At 43.5% G+C, this 20,475-nt stretch overlaps 1 protein-coding gene across 3 annotated transcripts in view; it reads left to right on the forward strand.

Annotated features, from left to right (window-relative positions):
- The window catches only part of SMAD7 (SMAD family member 7), a 44,907-nt gene extending 25,402 nt beyond the window's left edge, over window positions 1–19,505 (forward strand). For all 3 annotated transcript variants that reach the window (XM_040336538.1, XM_040336560.1, XM_040336549.1), the window contains one exon: window positions 16,394–19,505. In XM_040336538.1, the coding sequence (XP_040192472.1) occupies window positions 16,394–16,932 (539 nt within the window). In that variant the 3' untranslated portion in view covers window positions 16,933–19,505. The remainder of the gene's footprint in view (window positions 1–16,393) is intronic.
- Window positions 19,506–20,475: the final 970 nt, after the last annotated feature.

A 20,475-nucleotide genomic window follows, 5' to 3' on the forward strand; every position in this document is an offset into this window, starting at 1 on the left:
TGGCAGAAAAATGTACTGCAGGGGGGATCTCTGCATTGAAGCTGAAATTGCAACGAAAGGTGGTTGTGTTATTTAATCTTTTAATAGGCTGTTCATTTTTTATCTTGTTGTTTTTTTGGCTGGAGTTGGGGGTTCAATCTTTTACTTCCCTCTAAGTTTTGATAACGGCATTGAGCACTTTGTATAGCATTGCAGAACCTAGAGTGAACTAAATGTGTGTGTGTGTGTGTTGTGTGTGTGTTTTTTTTGTGACATCCATCGTAAAATGATTAGTTGCTACGAGTGACTAAGGGTCCTTTCACACAGAGCGGACCGTTTTTGTGTCTGTCCGTCGGCTCAGCGGGGATCATCCGTAATCCTCGCTGAGCTGTCGGCGGACAGGGCGGTCCCCGCACACTGTGCAGAGACCGCCCTGTCTTTCCTCCGCGCTCCCCTATGGGGAATCGGATGAATACGGACCGTCTGTCCGTATGTATCCGATCCGCCGGACGGAAGAAAAATAGGGTTTTCTTCCGTCCGAAAAACCGGATCTTTGCGGACGTTAGCGGATGCATCCTCCGCTAACGTCTGCAATCCCATAGGGATGCATTACAAGTCCGTAAATGGACTTGTAAAAAGCGGACGAACGGTCCGCACATGTGAAAGGGGCCTAAAAGTTTCTGGAGCCATTTTGGTATGTTCAAAAAGGATATTTTGTTTCCCTCCGAGGCCTACTTTTTGCCTTAAGCCCGTCGCACAAAGTCAGTTCAAAGTTACGTTCCGATTTGAACTCTTGTGGATAAACAATGGCTACCCTACGAAGATCGGTTGCTGCAACTTTTTGTTTGAAATTTTGGGAAATCTATTGGCTTTTTTTTTTGGCCTTGACGCGAGGCGGAAAGGGTGCGACCCTGAGCGCGAGCTTATCCTGGTATGTCTTTGGCAGCTTAAGGAGCATGTTAATGAAAGATTACGTGAGCAGAGCCCGTGTAGGGGCCTTGCAAAGTGAGGTTATCGTCAGGGGTTAATAGCAAGACGACAGCGTAAAGGCTTTGGATGAGACTAGGCCGCCTGCCAGACTGGGTGTACTGCTATAAAGTACACATCATCTGACCGTGCCTGCAAGAGGCCAGGCCGGTGAAGTGGAGGGAAACTGGGACTTGGCAGAGACCCATGTAGCTTTTGGCCTGTGACACTTTTTCTTCTGTCGGCCTCTTTCCTGGCAGAAAGCTCATTCAAACAGCTAGGGTGGGCTACGTGGGATTGAGGGGGTCTATTGATCTGACCCAAACAGCAAGACTTTTTTTTTTATCCCTTGTATTCAAGTATAGATGGTATCTTTTTTTCTGTTTTTCCAGTTATCCCTTTTAGGACTTGTGTTGCGTTGACTTGTTCCCTTTCAGTCTTGTTTTTTGTTTTGCTCCTCGGCAGCCATGTTTTTTCGGCTCCAATACATTCTTGCGAGCTTGGGGTTGTTGTCATTCCAAACATCACAAGAACTTATGGTGCCACTCAGGGGAGAGCTGTCTGGGTGCATTGCTCTCTCTGTGCAATTAATGTTCCCTGGCTTGACGGTATCTGCCTGTCGCCTCCATTATCAGCTACGTGACTGCAAAGTTCTGAAAGTGAACATTGAATTCCTGCTGGTGCCGGCTCCCGATGACCTGAGAATGAGCCGTCTAGGAGAATACTGTAACAGGGCCACGCCGAGGTCACTGCCAACACAACCATCTTTCTTAAGCGGGATTAAATAACCCACACTGCAGTCTGGCTGACTGCCTACTGTCACCGAGCGGCTTCCTAAGAGTTTATTTTCAGCTGCAAAGATTTGGGCTTCTGATCCACAGCCTCAATTTAGTTGTGACACACAAATAAAACCTGAGTGAACATTAACACTGGAGGGTAGATGGCTCTTCAGCTCCAGAAAGGCCCCGGTTTCTGAAGGTCTTTTTCTAGAGAACATTTGGTTGGTGGCTGCTTGAGGGACTAAAAGGTCCAGCCTGCCTTGCAGGATGATGCGCCTATTAAGAAAAAATTTCCCAGATGTTTTGTATGTCGGTAATATTTTTAAAGTGACCCTTTAGTGAAAATTTTGAGTGGGTTCCATCGATGACCTTTTCTTTTGAGAATATTGGTTTTCGTGCTGTGACCTGAAACAAATATAGAGAGATGGAATTTTTTACACTTTATGAAGACATTTACAGCATAATTGTTATGGGTCTTGGCAGTGGTAGCCCCTTTTATGATATATATAATTTTTTTTTTAATGGTCTACAATGGGTAGTGGCTGAGTGTGGTTTCTAGGATTTAGATCTCTGGTTAGTCATTGACTTTGTCTTTTAGGACTTTGGCTTCCAGGGGGTAACTATAACTTTTAGGATTTGGGCTTTTAGGTCTCTGGGTGGCGTTGACTGTGACTTCTAGGATGTATCCCTCTGGTTGTAACTGACTGTGGCTTCTAGGATTTAGGCCCCTAGTAATAGTTGACTGTAAAGCTGGGTTCACGCTAGAGGTCGCAACGGCTCACAGCAGGAGTCCGGTGTGTCTCCATTCACTGTTTCAGCCCAAAGTTTGGGATGAATTCGGACCTGAAACAAACCAAATGAAGGACAGGACACTACGGTTTGCAGTAGTGCGAATCTTACTTCTAGGGTTTGGGCTTCTGGTGGTAGCCAACTGTGGCCTCTAGGGTTTGGGCTTCTGGTGGTAGCCGACTGTGGCCTCTAGGGTTTGGGCTTCTGGTGGTAGCCGACTGTGGCCTCTAGGGTTTGGGCTTCTGGTGGTAGCTGAGTGTGGCTTCTAGACTTCTGATAATTAAGTGTGGTTTCTAGGATTTAGGCTTCTTTTGGTTGATTTCAAAGTAAAAGTCACGTTGCTGGTTTAACAGGAAATGCTTAGCAAGGGGAGGAAACTGCATCAATGTTATGAAAGTGTTGCCAAAAAGTATCTTCAAGAGTGTGTATGTATTTATATTATTTATTCTCCTTTTTTGTATGCAGATAGATTCATTGTTTGATTTAACGTAATAATCCACCATTCGTGGGTGAGCCTCTACAACAAAAACGTTTTCTCCTTTTTTCCTTTAGTTGAAGAATTTATGACTTTTTCTTCCTTCCCTAAGCAATGGGGCCAAGGAGTTTGCTGGCAGCAGCTAATTTTGGTTTTGGCGGCGCTGCTCTCACACGGATCCCCACCCAATGTCATTATCTTGGGTTTAACTTAAGAAAAAAAAGTTTCTTTTTACTTTTTTATAATGGTTTGCACTGCCTTTTTAGCCTTTTCACCTGCGCTATTCTCTAGTATAGTATAGTTTTTTTTTGGGTTTTTTTTTAAGGCAGCCTTTTTCTAAAGGATCTATAGGAAATCCTGGTAGAAATGTAATTCATTGGTGTTGTGTGCATATAACATTCTTTCTTTTCGATGTCTGCCAAAGATTGCTAGTGCTTAAAGAATAATCTTGGGCAGCACAGCAGGATTTTACTATAGGTTGTGCATTCCTTCTATTTTTTTCCATTGCAGTGTTTTGTCTATAAGGGTGCGAGTCTGATCACTATGAACATATCTTTTTGTCTGTGGTTGTGGAAGCCATTTTGTATGCCTTAATATTTGAGCGGTTCCTGGAGGATGTGCCGGCCTCATTCTCTTAGATTTCACTTCAGGTCCCTTTTTTAAGGTCTTCCTGTTCTACTTCCTAGACATTCCACATTCAGTGATTAAAAGCCGGTTAGTGTAATATGACTGTCCACACAAGGCTTGTGGTGGGCCAATATGGCTGTTAAGATTTATTTTGCAGGCATCGGTAACTCTCTGAACCAATACAAGTTACATTTCATCATGTATAAATAGGTTGTATCCTTTTCAAGTCATGCCAGGGTGGTTGATGCTAGTACAAAAGCACAACAGACCCCCATGTTCAATGCTTTTTGAAGGCAAGAGCTGCCTGCTAGCAGAGACTGTTTGCTTCCCTGAAAGACTATTGACGGGATAATGGAGTTCAACCGGAGACCACGTGCCTTGGATAAGAAAAGAGCCTATTTAACCTAGTAACCTTGCTGCAAGGAGATTATGAGGCTGGGTTTTGTTTCCCGAGATACAACAAGCTCTCGGTTGTATTTGTGTCTCCATTTGTGTTGGTGTGCCATATTGTTGCCATTGTGAGAGAGTCCAGTTAGCCCCCACACAATGGGAAAACATTGGCAGCTCATCTATAAACCCAGATACTACAAACAATAGGATGGCTGCCTACAGACAGCCAATTGGTTTTCGCTTTCTTATCTGCACTGGGGAAATAGCAGCTTGGATCTGATTGGTTGTTGTGGGCAGCTGCTCCAGTTTCCTTTGTTCTTATTTTGTATAATTGAACCCCTTGTGTCTTAGAACAGTCGCTTGCCTAGGTTTTTCTTTTGTATCTGCTAATAGAGAAGGGGGAGGGAAACCTAATACACTTGAATTAGGCAAGTAATGTACTGCCTAATGTTCATTTTGCTTCGTGGACCAAAAATGTGGACGTAACGTGAAAACGTGGGGTTTAGACCTGTTGCCGTGAAACCTAGGAGCGTTCAATCGATTGAACGCGATTGAGTTGTAAGCTGAAATGTGGAGGCCTAGATTTTAGGTGCCATCATTACTTTGTGGGCAAGAGAAATATTCAGGTAGTCATGCGGTCAACAGTGTCTGAGTGATGTCACCAATTCTTTGTTCATAGATGGCCTCTTTCAATAGCGTCTGCCGCTGAACGCCTGCCAGTATTTGACAATGATGTCTCCACTGTAAGTCTTGTCACTGTGATTTTCATCTGTCACGCGAATGACAATTTAACCTGCTCGATAAGGTCTTGACAGATCCTGATTCATCTTTGCCTTCCAACGTTTAGCCTTTGTGCAGCCTTGCCCGTAGTTATAGGAAGTCATTACGACTGATAAGTCTACATTGCGATTTTGCAATCAAAGTAATTGCGAGCATTTTATGGCGGTGGTGTAACACCCCTATCATAAGTGGCGATCTCCATTTATAAAAGTTGTCTGAGTTACATTAATCTAGCAGACGGGAAGAGTTCAATAGAGCATATTATCCAGTTCACTGGTTGTACTTTAACCTCGCCACTGACGTCTTAGCTGGTTAGACATTTATCGGCCTTCTACAGTGCGTTTCTGACCTGGTTGAGGTGTCTCGGGAATATTACTGTTTTTTAATGAGAGGTTATTGACTGCTCTCGATAAGGAAGAGCTCTGGCGTTTTCATACAGTCCACGTGCAGAGCCCGCCAGGAAGTCGGCACTGCGCTAATCGCAGGCCGTGAGACATTTCCCGATGTCTGCAGCTGCGCATCGGGACAATGTCTCACTGCCTGTGATTGGCTCAGTGCCGACTTTCTGGCGGGCTCTGCACGTGGGCTGTGCGAACACGCCGGAGCTCATCCATAGCTCTCAACTTCTTAGATCAGTGTTTTCCAACTGCGGCCCGCGGGCCAAATGTGGCCCTTTGCTTTATCTGGCCCTTGGGGCAATGCAATATTCCACCAACTGTCACCAATGACGGGGCACCATTGCCCCTACTGCTACTGACACCATCAATGGAGTACTATTCTCATTGATATCAACAATAGGTCACCATTTCCCTATTTCACTATTAAAACCAATGATGGGGCACTGACCCCGGGGCATTTTCTACTCTCACTGGACACCTTCCTGGCCCCCCTAAAGCCTGAAGGACAGTAAACTGGCCCTTTGCTTAGAAAGTTTGGAGACCCCTGTCTTAGATGATAGATGTTCAATAGAAATGTACATTCTAGGTGACTTCTTACTAGCTGTACGCTGCCAAGACTTCTTTCAGAAGCCTTTTTTTATTTTTTTGCATCACGGGTAGAATTTACATCGGTCAACAAACCTTGGCTTCTTCTAACTCGTAAAGTAGAAGCTTTTAGGTTACAAAATCAAAACGATTACACATTTTTTGGTTGATTCTCCATCAGGACACTAGTATTTTTCTCTCTTTGTAATGGTCGTCGCAGTTGGAGGGCAAGATATGTCCACTAGAATTCCGTTTCAACTCAAAGGTATGGGAGACTTGGTTTATTGGCACTGGCAACCAAGCAAAGCTAGAAATAAGCTTTTGGGTCAATTTGGCCTGAAATGTAATTTTTGTAAACTTTTTACGATTTTCCCTGATTTTAGACCGAGTCCTTCCTTTCCGCGTGGTTTATGGTGCCATTTACACCAAAGGAGATGCAAAGTGTAAAACGCACAACTTTTTTTATTTTTTTGGTGGGGGTTTATTTTTATTACTTTTTCTAACCCACACATGCATCTGTAGTTTTCCAGGCAGAAAGTATTTGTGTGCGTGAGATGTGAGTTTAGCATGTGCTGAGGAGACATGATTAGATTATGAAGGCAGACAGAAGTAATGATTAACTTTTTCAGTCTGCATACTGTCTCCAACCTGGCTGCGGCTGCTGGTGATGTTTGTGTGTTTTTCTTTCTTTCTCTTCTAAGTACTGGAATGGTGTGATGGCCTAGGATTGCAGTGCGAAACACGAGGGATGACAGTACAAAGACGAAAGTGGGGGAGGGAAATAAAGGTTTTTATCTCCCTTTTTTTCTTTTCCTCATTGGATCCAGCAGTGGAATTTTGAGTGGACTCCAGTAAAAATGCTTCAAAATGTCTACGCAGGCAAACGGTTTTTATTATACGTCCAAGGCGGGGCTAAGCAGGTACCTGCTTTTGGGTTCATGCTTCAAAAAGGTGTCTGCCCTTCTCAATTCCACAGAGACCCTACACAATATCATTGTGTGATGCTGCGGTGGAACGGGCTGGCGGGCCGCAATTTGCGGCCCCCCTGAAAGTGCCGTCTGGGACCAAGGTACCATCGGGTCCAATAGTAGGGTCGGCCCTGAGCGTAGGGGTATGCATGTAGCTAATTCTTTCCTTCCCTTTAATGGAAAACCTATATATTCGCTATCTGGCCAGCCTGATGGATATAATTGGGTCCCCTGTAGAAGCCCTGCACAGCCCCATGGGCAGCCATAGCTACCATGTTCCAGTTGACCTTCCTGATAAGGTTGTTAATCAACCCCTGTACTGATCGCCTCCATCTTTGGAGACCAACCCATATCCGGTCAGATATCGAACCGTCATGACAGAAGATGTAGGCACTTGTACTACTGTGCATATGCAGGCCTTGCATGACCACTCGTCCCATGCGTGAATGGAACTTGTAGCACCCATTCGGTGTGAACTTTTATGCCTAATTTGACAATTGGGTTTGCAGGTTGGGTTCCTCGAAACCAGGGGTCTCCAGACCTTCTAAACAAAAGATCAGTTTACTGTCCTTTAGGTGGCCCAACTGTGGCTGGTGAGAGTAGATGATGCCCTGCTGTCAGGAGTAAGTAATACCCCAACGTTGGTTTTAATGGGGGGGGGGGGTAGTGCCCCATTGTAATAGCTGGAGGAGTAGTGTCCCATTGTTATCAGTGGGGGAATGGTACCCAATTGTTGGTGTCCTTGCAAGGAATGGTGCCCCAAGGGCTGAATAAAGGCAAACAAAGGGCCACAGTTTGGAGACCACTGTTCTAAACCAATGTGAAGTACGTCGTCTGCCCATATAGAATTCAGTTGAACAAAAGGCACAGGTCCATCTTGTTCAGCCTAAAGACCAAACAAAGGATTGCCAAAGTAGGCCTCTGCTTTCTTTTCATGACAAGTTGGAGGACCATTTGTAGACATGTAAGGGTTGATTTACTAAAACTGGAGAATGCTAAATTCTGGTGCAGCTCTTCATGCATATAAACCAATCGTCGTCCAGTTTTTTTTTTTGGTCAAAGCCGAATTGAACAACCTGAAGTTATAAGCTGATTGGCTACCATGCGCAACTGCACCAGATTTTGCACTCTCCAGTTTTAGTAAATCGACCCCATAATGTCATCTCTATAAGCCCTTATTTCAATTTGTAGAAGAAACATTGGATACCTGTAGCAGCCAAACACTAGGTCCATATACATTATTTTTTTTCTTTTAATGACTTTTCTCCATCCGTTGTTGAGACCAGGAAGCTGAAAGTTCCCGAAAAAGCCAATTTTACATTAGCATTTTCCAGTTCTTGTCTATGCAGAAATTGAGGTTACCATGCATTTTTTAGTGCAGACAGTTTGTACTTTGAGGGCCTTTTATATGCTGAAATTGTCTTTAAACAACTAACCACACTGGCACAATAATATACATTTTACTGCTTATTTAGATTTGAGGTACAACAGAGTCTCCTTTCCGTATGAAAGGGTTTAACCGCAGGCTGAACACCGCAATAAAAAAAAAAACGTGTTTTTTTTCCTTTTAGTATTCCTCCACAGTTTGCACTAGAATTCTTTCTTTTTTTTGGTATATTTAAATATACGACAATATGAGTAACCTTTTCAATATATACAGTGGCCATCTTTGACGCCGGCACCGCCATTAGCTTGGCCACGTGATGCGGCTCTCTAAGGAATGCATTCATAATGTGCTGCAGTTTATTTATGTTTTTGTTGTATGGCCTCCGTGCACTATTTTTTACTGCAGCTTTTGTGTGGTTTCTATTCTGGGTCTTTTGTTAGATGTACTTTTTTTTTTTTTTTTTTTTTTTTTTTTTTTTTACCCATGTGTATTGTAGATGGCCTGCAGTGTTGTAATTGTTTAGACAGTGTTGTTGCCTTTTTTCAGCTTTAAACGAAGGGCCAGTCTACTTCAGACATTTGGGGGACTGGACTATGGCCATGGGGAGTAGAAAAGGTCCCGATGGGGGGGTGGGGAACAATGCCCCTTCTTTGATGTCATTGGGAGGAATCGTGCCCCTTAATTGGGGGTCGACTTATGCCCCATTGTTATCTGTAGATTGAAATGGTGCCACAAGGGCTGGAAAAAAAGCAAACAAAGGGCCGCAGTTTGGAGACTGCACTAAAGGAATTGAAAAGACCTCCAACCAAATTGGTGTGTAGCATTTTAGACGCTCTTCTAGAACAGAAGGTATTTACGTGTTTCGTTCCATCACGTATCCCAAAAATTAAAAGATCGTTCCTCATTTCGGGACAATTGGCAGAGCCATCTAAATCATAACTTTTTACAACCCAATGGCCAAAGATGAACCCAAGACGACTGCAAATATAGCCTAATGCCGCAGTTTTTTTGCGATTATTGACTTGTATGAAAACCATGACTTCTATGGAGTAGGGTTTTGGACCCAACGAGAAAGTATAACCATACAGGTTATGGTGAGAAAAGACCAAATAAATCAAAAAGCTCTTCAACAAAATCGGTACCCAACAACAAAGTGTAGACTTTTCGTTCGCTCACATATCCCAAAAATAAGAGGAATTGGTTAATGGGAAATGCCAAATGGAGGGTGAAGGGGGTCACCGAGAGAAGCTGTTGTACCCAATCCCCAAAAAATACTACTTTCCACACTGCAGCTGATTTTTGAAAAATTTTGTAATACTGTCCGTGAACGCTCATATGACACAAATACCCAATAAAATTGTGCCGCAAAGCGTTTTTTTTTAATTGCATGTGTGGGCAATCAAGAGATCGCCACTGCAGCACTAGCTCAGATGTTTTGTGACTTGCAGGCACAAATATATCTCGTGTCAGATCCTGAATGTCTTAATAGGGAAATCGGCTTCTTGCCTGAGGCCGCACTCTGACATAAAAGGGTTAAACAAACACTAAGCATCGCACACTGTAAATACAATGTGAATGGGTTTTGGCCTCCCTAGAAAAAAAAAACACCCTTCCTCTAAGGCATTTTGCTATTAAGCTAAGCTTTAACTCCAGCCTACAAAGGACACTCTATAATTTGCATGGCTGATGAGACTCCATTCTGGGCTGGGGATTTCCTCCCCCTCCAACCGCTGGAGTCAGTCAGACAAGATTTTTGTTTTCTGCTTGAATTTTGTAATTTTTTTTTTCCTGTGTGGCATTCAGAGCGGTTCTTCAGACCTGCTGTAGAGAAAATATATATATGTATGTATATATGTGTGTGTGTGTGTGTGTGTGTGTGTGTGTGTATATATGTGTGTATATATATATATATATATATATATATATATATATATATATATATATATATATATATATATATATATATATATATATATATATATATATATATATATATATATATATATATATATATATATATATATATATATATATATATATATATATATATATATATAATCTAAATGATTGATCAAAATCTAACAATGGCACCCACAGATGGGCTTGATTTCATTGCCTTCATTTAAAAACTCACCCCATGAGGTCTTATTGGGTACCTATATACTGTGGTAGAGACATTCTATTATCTTATGCAGTATAATGCTGCTATTTGTGGTTTTTAAATCCCATTTCTTTTTTTTTTTGGGGGGGGGGGGAGTCAAACCCCTGTTTTGCAAATAAAACCCCTTCCCATCCGTCCACCCACCAACCCCGCACTTGCCCCATCCAGGTCGTGGACGGCTTCAGCGGCTTCCCCCTCCGTTTGCTCCTCGGCGACTTCCACCCTGCTTCTGCTCCCGGCCGATCCGGTCGCTTCTTCTCTCGGCCAACCGCTTCCTGATTGGCTAGTAGAAGAAGCAGGAAGACCATAGAGAATATTAATTTGCTACTGTCTCACAACTGGGTTGACCCGTGGGCGCCGTGCTCTGCGCCCCAACCCCACCCTTTTTTCAAGCCAATTGGAGCATCAGGCTCTAATCATGTGCTACAAAAAAAAAACACCCCATTGAAATCCATGTGTCCGGCGCCCTGCATGTAGTTAGGGGGTGGGAGCCCCTGCGCCCCCAATAGAGCGGCCACTACTGCTTTGGAGTGCAACTTGGTTACGGCTTTGGCTTTGACCAATGATAATTGACAACTGTTGTACGTATGGCCCTCAAGTTGCATGAAAGTCGGAGCAAAGTAGTTGGCATGAGCATGAAATACCTTTACGTCGCACATATGACTGGTTATCATTGGAAATCATGGACGATATCCAAGGCTGCATGACAAGCGCACAAGTGTGACTAGAGCCTAAATGCACTCGTACAAAAAAATTCAGGTAGGCCCAGACCTGATTAAATTTCCACAAGTAGCAGACCAAATTCTTCCTTTTTTGTAAGTCCTAAATCATCCCCATTTTCAGATTGTTTGGAGAAAAATACACGTCAAATGAAAGTTTGTAGTTTTTAAAAGTGCTACCTGTTGGGGGCGCTGTTGCCAGGTCTTTCTGTGGTGTTGTGTTTTTTTTTTTTAAACATCCGGCCCCACGAATGCCCAGCAGGCATAAATTATAGCTGTATGTTAATATAGAACGAAAGGTATATTTTCCTTAAGGAAACAAATCACAGTCCCATCATTGTTATAGATTTTAATGACTAGACATCCCGTCAACACCGCTGTCCCTTAAAACGGAACTTGGTCGACATATTTATAGTGTACCTTGGCTCGAAACCATTAATAAGTTTGGCAAATTACCCTTTTTTTAAAAAAAAAAGAAGAAAAAAAAAACTCCTTGGAGCTCGATGTCATTGAAGAAGCTGGTAGGATTCATTCATGAACTCGAGCCGTACTTCCCATAACTGGGCCCGTTCATCGCAAGCCAGGATGGTCCGTTTTATACACACTGCCAATTAAATGGGCCTTTGTACGAGGCAGTGAGCGGCCTGTTATGTGGTATTCACGAGCGCGTACACAAACACACAAGACTTGTCTAGCTCTCTCCCCCCCTCTCCTCCTTCGTCTTTCCTGGAAGGGACTCTTTCATGTTGGGGTGTAGAGGAAATAAAAATAAACAAAGGGGTAAAAAAAAAAATCTAATTTTTATCTATTGCTACGCTTCAAACATTCCTCCAAAGCTTTAATGTAAGTTTGTAGTATACAAGTTATGCCGAGTCAAAATTTTTTTTTCTTCGTCTCTCAAATGTATTTTACCGACTTCCCAAAGTTCCTTCTCTTGAACCTTTTGCTATCCAAGGGCGTTCAATTTTTTTTATCAGTGTATGTATGTATGTATGTATGTATGGATGGATGGATAGTGTATATTAATCTTATCTCTATCCTACACACTCCTATACCATTTGCCAAATGGGAGAAAAATGCACGTTGCTCCTCCCAGAAATCCAGTGCTGCCTTGTGGGGCAGAAGGGGCACCTGCTCTGGGCACAGTGTGTATTGTAGGAATGGGGGCTCTGCAAGTTCCTTCTACTATAAGGCTGAGAGAGGAGTAGTGACGGTGGCATCACTACATCTGTCAACCCATCACTGGAAGCAGCAAGGAGAGAGCCGGGAGGAGGTGCAGGCTGTGCTTTCTACCCCCCCCCTTCTACTCCATAAGCTCACACATATTGGGGGGGGGGGGGTGTACTTTGTCGTCTTCTACCCTGGGCACTGGATGATCTTGTCCCAGCACTGCCCCAACAAATAAAACAATAGATCTATAACGGTGATGGCGAACCTTGGCACCCCCAGATGTTTAGGAACTATGTTTCCCATGATGCTCAACTACCCTGCTGAGTGTATGAGCATCATGGGAAATGTAGTTCCAAAACATCTGGGGTGCCAAGGTTAGCCATCACTGATCTATAACAATGCTGGGACTGTTGATCCTGCCTGAAAATTCCAGGGCTGTCTTGTGCACACAGGGAATGCAGAAGAGCATGTCTACCCACTGGCCACTGTGGTTCTTTATGGTGTGCCCCCCCCCCCCCCACATCACTTTTGAGTCCTGCAATGAACAGAGGTCAGCAGGAGACAACCACAGTGGCCAGTGGGTAGACGTGCTCTTCTACATTTCCTGTGTGCACAAGACGGCACTGGATTTCAGGCAGGATCAACAGTCCCAGCATTGTTATAGATCAGGGATATGCAATTAGCGGACCTCCAGCTGTTGCCAAACTACAAGTCCCATGAGGCATAGCGAGACTCTGACAGCATCAAGTATGACACCCAGAGGCATGATGGGACTTGTAGTTTGGCAACAGCTGGAGGTCCGCTAAGTGCTTATCCCTGTTATAGATCTATTGTTTTATTTGTTATAGGCCCATCACTTGACCAATGGAAGCGTCCAAGCTGGCAAACGGGCCAACATATGTAATACTTACTTTACCGGTTGGTGTCTTTTTCTTACTGACCAATTTACCGGGTCATTTTTACGGCGTCAAAATTTTGACCCAATAAAAGGAACTCTTTAGGGGATGTAAATGTAGTGGTGTTTTTAATTTTTTTTTTTTTTTTTTTTTTTCTTTCTGTAATTTGCTCAATTATAAATGATCCAGTTTGGAATGAAGATCAAGGTACCCAAGTTCCAAGAACTCTTTTCATTCAAAAGATCTTTTTAAATTGGTCTTCTGTGCTTTTGTTCCTTATGACAGCAGGGGGCGTCTGCTGCCACCCCCCCCCCCCCCCCCTTGGGGCATAAAAACGCAAACGACGGCCGGGGCTCCTGCCCTAGAAATGTCATCTTGGACCACTCAAATCTCGCGGTGGCTATACTTCCCCCAAACCCCCTTCTTCTTTCTTTTTTTTTATTTATTTATTTTTTATATATTTTATTTTTTTCCCCATTTCCAACCGTAGACATCTTTTTTTTTATTTTGTATTTAGTGTTGTGTTTGTGTGTGTGTGTTTTTTTTTTTTTTTTTTTTTTCTCTTTTTCTTCTGCTGGGAGGGGCCAGGAAGACTCCTCTCCGCCAGCGAAGGGGTTAAGCGGAGAGTAGCTCTACTCACCAAGCCTGCAATTTATTTGGGCTAGGTAATTACCATAATCTGAGAAACGTCTCTTTACTGACGTCTGTCTTAAAATTGCTGGGTGTACTGGCGGGGCTCTTGAGATGAAAGGGAAAAATGCAGTCTTGAGGATTTTCTTTCACGCAACAGGGTGGCTACAGAGCTTCATTTTACAGATGTTTCCTGACCTTCTACTTTTCTTTTTTCTTTATTAGTTTCTGAAACAAAAATATTGTATTGGGAGTCAAGATTCCCCCCCCCCTTTTTTTTTTTGGTGTATGTGTGTATACATGCTTTAAAAAAAGTTTCTTGATGCAAACTACGAAATGCGAGGCATCCACCTTTTCCACTTAAATTAAAATCTTCTTTTATTTTATTTTTATTTATTTTTTTTACTTTTTTTTTTTTTTTCCTGTAAAATGTCTGTTTTTCCTCCGCCAATGTTTTTTTTGATTGCCCCCTCCTTTTTTTTTCAACAAATACTTTTCTGAGTTTCTGCATGAACGTACTGTAGTTTGCAGAGGTTAGGTGAAAGGTAATTTGATCGGTTTCCTAACTCCCCTCCCTCGCTGCGACCCCCCCCCCCCTATTTTATCTAACCCTCCCCTTCTTCTTTTTTTTTTTTTCTCTCTGCTAGCTGCCTTTTTTGGTACCAGGTTTCAGTCGGATAGAGATATTTGAGCAAAGTATTGTGAGGCACCATGAAAGGGGGAAACACGAGCAACCAAGCACACCTAGAGGTTTTTTTTTTGTTTTTTTTCTTTTTTTATATATGGGATTTTGTACACCACCTCCTCCCTGATTGATAGAATTGTTCTCCTTCCTTTCCTGAACAATTAAAAAAAAAACAAAAAAAAAAAACCTAGAAGATCAGCTTACTGGATTTCTAACTTCTGGGGGAAAAGTTTTTTTTTTTTTTTTCTTTCAAAGCTAATGATATGGAATTAAATTGACGGTTGTGACTCATGCCCTCCCCTCCTCCCCCTCCATTCTACCGCGAGACGCTGTTTTAATACGTTTTTGTAGCTATTTATGCAAACTCCCTTCTTTTTGTTGTTTTCTCTCCTTGTCCTGTTGTCCCCCCCCCCCCCTCTTGTAGATTTGCCTGGGAGGTGTGCTGTCAGTACAAACAAACTCCCTTTTGCAAGCGGTGGTGGGTGGCAGTTGCGATTGTTTAGCAGAAAAATACAATTAATGCTTCAGTGCGAGACTTCCGGTCCCCACCCTGCAACGCCGCAAAACCGCAGATTGATGAGCTGGGTAGAGATTGTTACCCAAGCCGATGACTTTATTACAAAGCCTCCACGCAGTCGTGAAAAAAAGAAAATTGCTGTGTCTCATTTACTCCCTTTCATTCCAACGGTCTGCCCACGTAGCGATGCTTTAAAGCTGACCTTTTTTGGGGCAGGTATCTATTTTATATAAAACCTTTTTATTTTATTTTTTTATCGTGAATATCGCAGCCTTTTTAGTAAATCGACCCCAAAGTATAGTGAAATTTTTTTGTGAGGTTGGCGATGGTATTCTCTATCAGTGGTTACCAAACTGTGGCCCTTTGCTTGCCTTTTTATCTGGCCCTTGTGGCAATATTCCTCCCAGTGATGCCAACAAAGGGGCATAATTACTGCCACTGAAACCAATGACGGGACACTATTCTCCCCCTTTACACCCATGACGGGACACTATTCTCCCCCCTTTACACCCATGACGGGACACTATTCTCCCCCCTTTACACCCATGACGGGACACTATTCTCCCCCTTTACACCGAATGAAGGGACACTATTCTCCCCCTTTACACCGAATGAAGGGACACTATTCTCCCCCTTTACGCCCATGACGGGACACTATTCTCCCCCCTTTACGCCCATGACGGGACACTATTCTCCCCCCTTTACGCCCATGACGGGACACTATTCTCCCCCCTTTACGCCCATGACGGGACACTATTCTCCCCCCTTTACGCCCATGACGGGACACTATTCTCCCCCCTTTACGCCCATGACGGGACACTATTCTCCCCCCCCCATTACACCTATGACGGGAACACTATTCTCCCCCCTTTACACCCATGACGGGCCACTATTCTCCCCCTTTACACCGAATGAAGGGACACTATTCTCCCCCTTTACACCGAATGAAGGGACACTATTCTCCCCCTTTACACCCATGACGGGACACTATTCTCTCCCCCCCCCCCCCCCCCTCCCTCTCAAACCAATGATGGGACACTATTCCTCCCACTAACACCAAGGATGGAACAACTCTCCCACATGCTCCCTCTGATGCCAGGACATTTTCTACTCCCACTGTTCAGCTCCCTTAAAGTTTGAAGAACCATAAACTGGCCCTTTTGGTTAGAAAGTTTGAAGACCCCTGCTCTATATTGCTTTGAATTACTTTGAAAGGCTCAAATGAATTGCTTGGTTGAAGGTTAATGCTAAAGTCTAAAAAAAAAAGAAAAATGTTGGTTTGCCTGCAGTAACTGTCCTTGGTCTTTGGGTGGCACTGTTGCAAAATGGTTATGCAATAGGAAAGGGCTACATGCACTTGGTCTCCTAGGGTATTCAACATGTATTTTTCAGTAACGTAGATGCATCTTTTAATATCTGTACCAATTGTTTTGCATTTGTGTGCTACAATGTAGATCAAATCTTGATGTTTGTTTTGTCTTCTATTTTGCAGATTCCCAACTTCTTCAGGAGTCTGGGGACCCGTCCCATTGGTGCGTGGTAGCGTACTGGGAAGAAAAAACGCGGGTGGGTCGTTTGTATTCTGTCCAAGAACCTTCCCTGGATATCTTTTATGATCTACCTCAGGGGAACGGCTTCTGCATAGGACAACTGAACTCGGACAACAGAAGCCAGCTGGTGCAAAAAGTGCGCAGCAAAATCGGCTATGGCATCCAGCTCACCAAGGAAGTGGACGGCGTCTGGGTTTACAACCGCAGCAGCTATCCCATTTTCATCAAGTCGGCCACACTGGACAACCCCGATTCTAGGACGTTATTGGTCCATAAAGTGTTTCCCGGATTCTCCATCAAAGCTTTTGACTATGAGAAGGCTTACAGTTTGCAAAGGCCCAACGACCACGAGTTTATGCAACAGCCCTGGACTGGGTACACTGTACAGATAAGCTTTGTGAAAGGCTGGGGACAGTGCTACACGAGACAGTTTATCAGTAGTTGTCCCTGCTGGTTAGAGGTGATCTTCAATAACCGATGACTCGGAAACAAGTGGACTTCGGGACTTCTTTACTACTTGCTGCTAAAATTTCCTTCCGAGTGCTTGCTTCTTTGTGCATACCCCCCCCTCCCCTCCACAGATATTTGTGTTTGTTTTTGAGAAATAGCTTATGTCAAGGATTTTTTATTTTTTTTTAACTTTTCTGACAAGTGTGAATGAGGTCGGTAGGTTGGGGGGGGGCGGGGGTTGAAGGACAGGTCCCCTCTTGTGACGTTGTAGCCCTGTCTCATTGCAACATATATTTTATTTAAAGCACGGGGAGAGAAATCAGTATTTATTTTTCTACAGTATAGAAGTGAAATCCCCCCCTGCTCTACCTTCTCTAGGATGTTTGGGTACAGAAAGGCAAGCCGCCGAAACAATGGATAAAAGCCGTATGTGGGGGAGAGCTGAGGTTGGGCAGCATCTATATAGATGTCCACCATTTGGTCCTACGCCGGCCACCTTCAATGCATGTACTTTAAAGTGGAAGTAAACCCATCGATTTTAAAGTCAACGAAAAGTGACGGAAATGTAACTTTTACACCTTTGTTGTGCTCTCAACCAAACTGCCAAACCATCCAATGGCTGGTGTCATAACTGATCACATGTGCAGCATCATGACAGTTGAAGATCAGAGGCCAAGATGGCAGCTTCCTTGGCTAAAAAACGATACGGAGGGTTTACTTCCACCTTTTTTCAGAGCGTGAGTTGCTGTAATCTTCAGTGACCAATCGTACATTGGCCTAAACTTCGGCGGAAGCTGGATAATGAAAGCTTTGCTCTGATTGGCTGTTATTGACTACTGCACCTCAACGCTCTTCTTCGCATCAAGGTGGCCTTTAAGCCCTGTGATGACCTTTTTACTATCGTCTAGTCCAGTTGATGGTGAACCTTGGCACCCCAGATGTTTTGGAACTACATTTCCCATGATGCTCATGCACTCTGCAGTGTAGTTGAGCATCATGGGAAATGTAGTTCCAAAACATCTAGGGTGCCAAGGTTCACCATCACTGGTCTAGTCTAATTCTTGCACACAGAACAGATATTAAGGAAGGAGTGCACTTTTAAAATGCCATAGATGATTCGATCACTCCCCCAATCAACAGTCAGTGTTGATGAATGAATCCCTCCCATGGAGCTGTTGTGTTCTCCTGGTGGGGGGGGAGCTGTCCCGACTGGGTGAACACGTGAATATTGCTACGAAAAGTACAACAGGCTGGTTGTACCCAAGTTGGGTACGTTCAGCCTGCACCTACATGGTTCGAATCTTGGCCAGTCCTGCTGAACCGGCCAAGATTCGAACAGTCTATAGCCGGCTTTAGCAAGCCAAGCAGGTTTGCATATATTACTTCACACCTTTTCTCTCTGTCTTTCTCACGCTACTGTGAGTTGTATGTGGACAGCTCAACTATCATTTCATTTTATGTCTTCTAGAGAAAGATATATGGAAACAGTGATCACTATTTCTTTTTTTTCTTCCCCTGAGCACCTCTTTCTCTTCTATACATGGTTCTAGGCACTTTGTTGAAGGCGTGCGCTGTAGAATACAAAATTCTGCAGCTGCATGCATTGAGTTGGCCATGTTTGAGGGACAACATAACTAATTGTTTTATTTAAAAAAAGTGCACTTGTTCTTTAAGTCTAGTTTTTGTGGTTGAACTCATCTAAAAACCCAGAGTCAAGGGCTACTGTAAAGGTGGAGCATTTAGTGGTCAAAGCAAGGCCCATGCATCTCCTCTTCAGGACTGGTGAATTTTGCCTTTTTTTTGCCGTGGCTTGTTTGGCACAGCCTTGCCGGCGTTGCACTCAAGGTGTACAGAGAAATGTGTGCTTGAGTCTGGAGTGTAGTGATTGTGCTTTCATTTTTGACAAAGACCAAACCAAAAAACTGCCGAACTGCCTAACCGGCCCTCCCCACCCCCCATAATGCAGATTGTCAAACACACTTTAAAAAAAAAGGGGCAGTGCATGTGGTTTGTTGTTTTAAATAAGCCAATGCAATACAAGAACAGCTGACTTTTCTAAGAAAATAAAAATAGCTCACAGACTGACAAAATTCACTTTATGTATGTCTAATGTAAATTTATACCTATATGATATTCAAGAGCCGCGATGGTCGATGGTTTAGGGATGTGTTTTCCTGAATATAAGCGCCTGCCATGTGCAAAAAGTATTGTTTAAAAAAAAAACGTAATTTTTATTTTTATTCCGTGACTGCCAGTGAGTATTGGAACTTTCAGTGGCAACAAAGTGTTTTGTACTGTGGCTTCTCATTTAAGATTGTGAATATACGCTATTCCTGGCTCTCTCATTGGCTGCAGAGGGCCTCGAACAATTTAGAAATCCTAGTTCTGTGATAATCGTGATCAAAAATATCATCACATTTATTTTAAAGCTTTTTTTTCCAATGGGTATTGAGGCGCAGTGCATAAACACTCTGAATGTGCCCTTTGCCATAGGGCAAATTCCAACAAAATCCGATATTTTACGTCCTTGAGCGGGCACTGGTGGGTTGGATCCACCTATTGGCTTCTTGTATCTCCAACAGAATCCAGTCTTGACTTTCCCCCAACGTATTTGTGACCCCGGTTCCTCCTACAAGGCCGTATTGAAGGTGTCACCCCCCCCCCCCCCTCACAGCTCCAATATGAAGAATCCATCTAAGGCAGGGATCCTCAAACTACGGCCCTCCAGCTGTTACGGAACTACACATCCAATGAGGCATTGTAAAACTCAGACATGACTAGGTATGATGGGAATTGTAGTTCCTGAACAACTAGAGGGCCATAGTTTGAAGACCCATGCTCTAAGGCAGGGGTGTCAAACTGGCGGCCCTCCAGCTGTTCCGAAACTACAAGTCCCATCATGCCTCTGCCTGTGGGAGTCATGCTTGTATCTGTCAGCCTTGCAATGCCTCATGGGTCTTGTAGTTTTGGAACAGCTGGAGGGCCGCCAGTTTGACACCCCTGCTCTAAGGGGTTGTGGTTTCCATCATTTGACCTTGTATGGTCCATCCGTTGAGGAAGGAAAGAACATTCTGGTGGAGATCTCTCTGCTCTGGAGACCCCAAGAGTAGAAGTCAAGCCAAGATCTAGTTTAGCTTGCCCAAACCACACAAGGCTGAAATATCGTATTTGGGTGGGTTTAAGGCAGCCAGGTTGGGAGCCAAACCAATGTGTGTTTGAATGGAGCCTAGCAGGCCACAACGTTGTACGCCACAAACCCAATGCTCTTCGCAAGTTGACCTTCTCATACACATTGGTCCAAACTGGAAGCCTCCGGGAGGCAACCTCTGAACTCTGTTCCATCTGCGGCTATGTATCTGAAACAATACAGTATTTGCTCAATAATTTTTTTTCCTCCTTTTTAAGGTACAAGTTATGCACAGAGAACCTTTTTTTCTTTTTCTTCTATATATCATACGTGGCGTATGACACGTTAACATTGGTTATTGCTCAATGAGCATGTTTAAACATAAGCTATTTTTCTAGATAACGAAATGTAGATGAACAAGAGGGTAAGCACTCTTTGGAACTTAAA

This window comes from Rana temporaria, chromosome 1, assembly GCF_905171775.1.
Source record: "Rana temporaria chromosome 1, aRanTem1.1, whole genome shotgun sequence".
NCBI classification, from domain to species: Eukaryota; Metazoa; Chordata; class Amphibia; order Anura; family Ranidae; genus Rana; species Rana temporaria.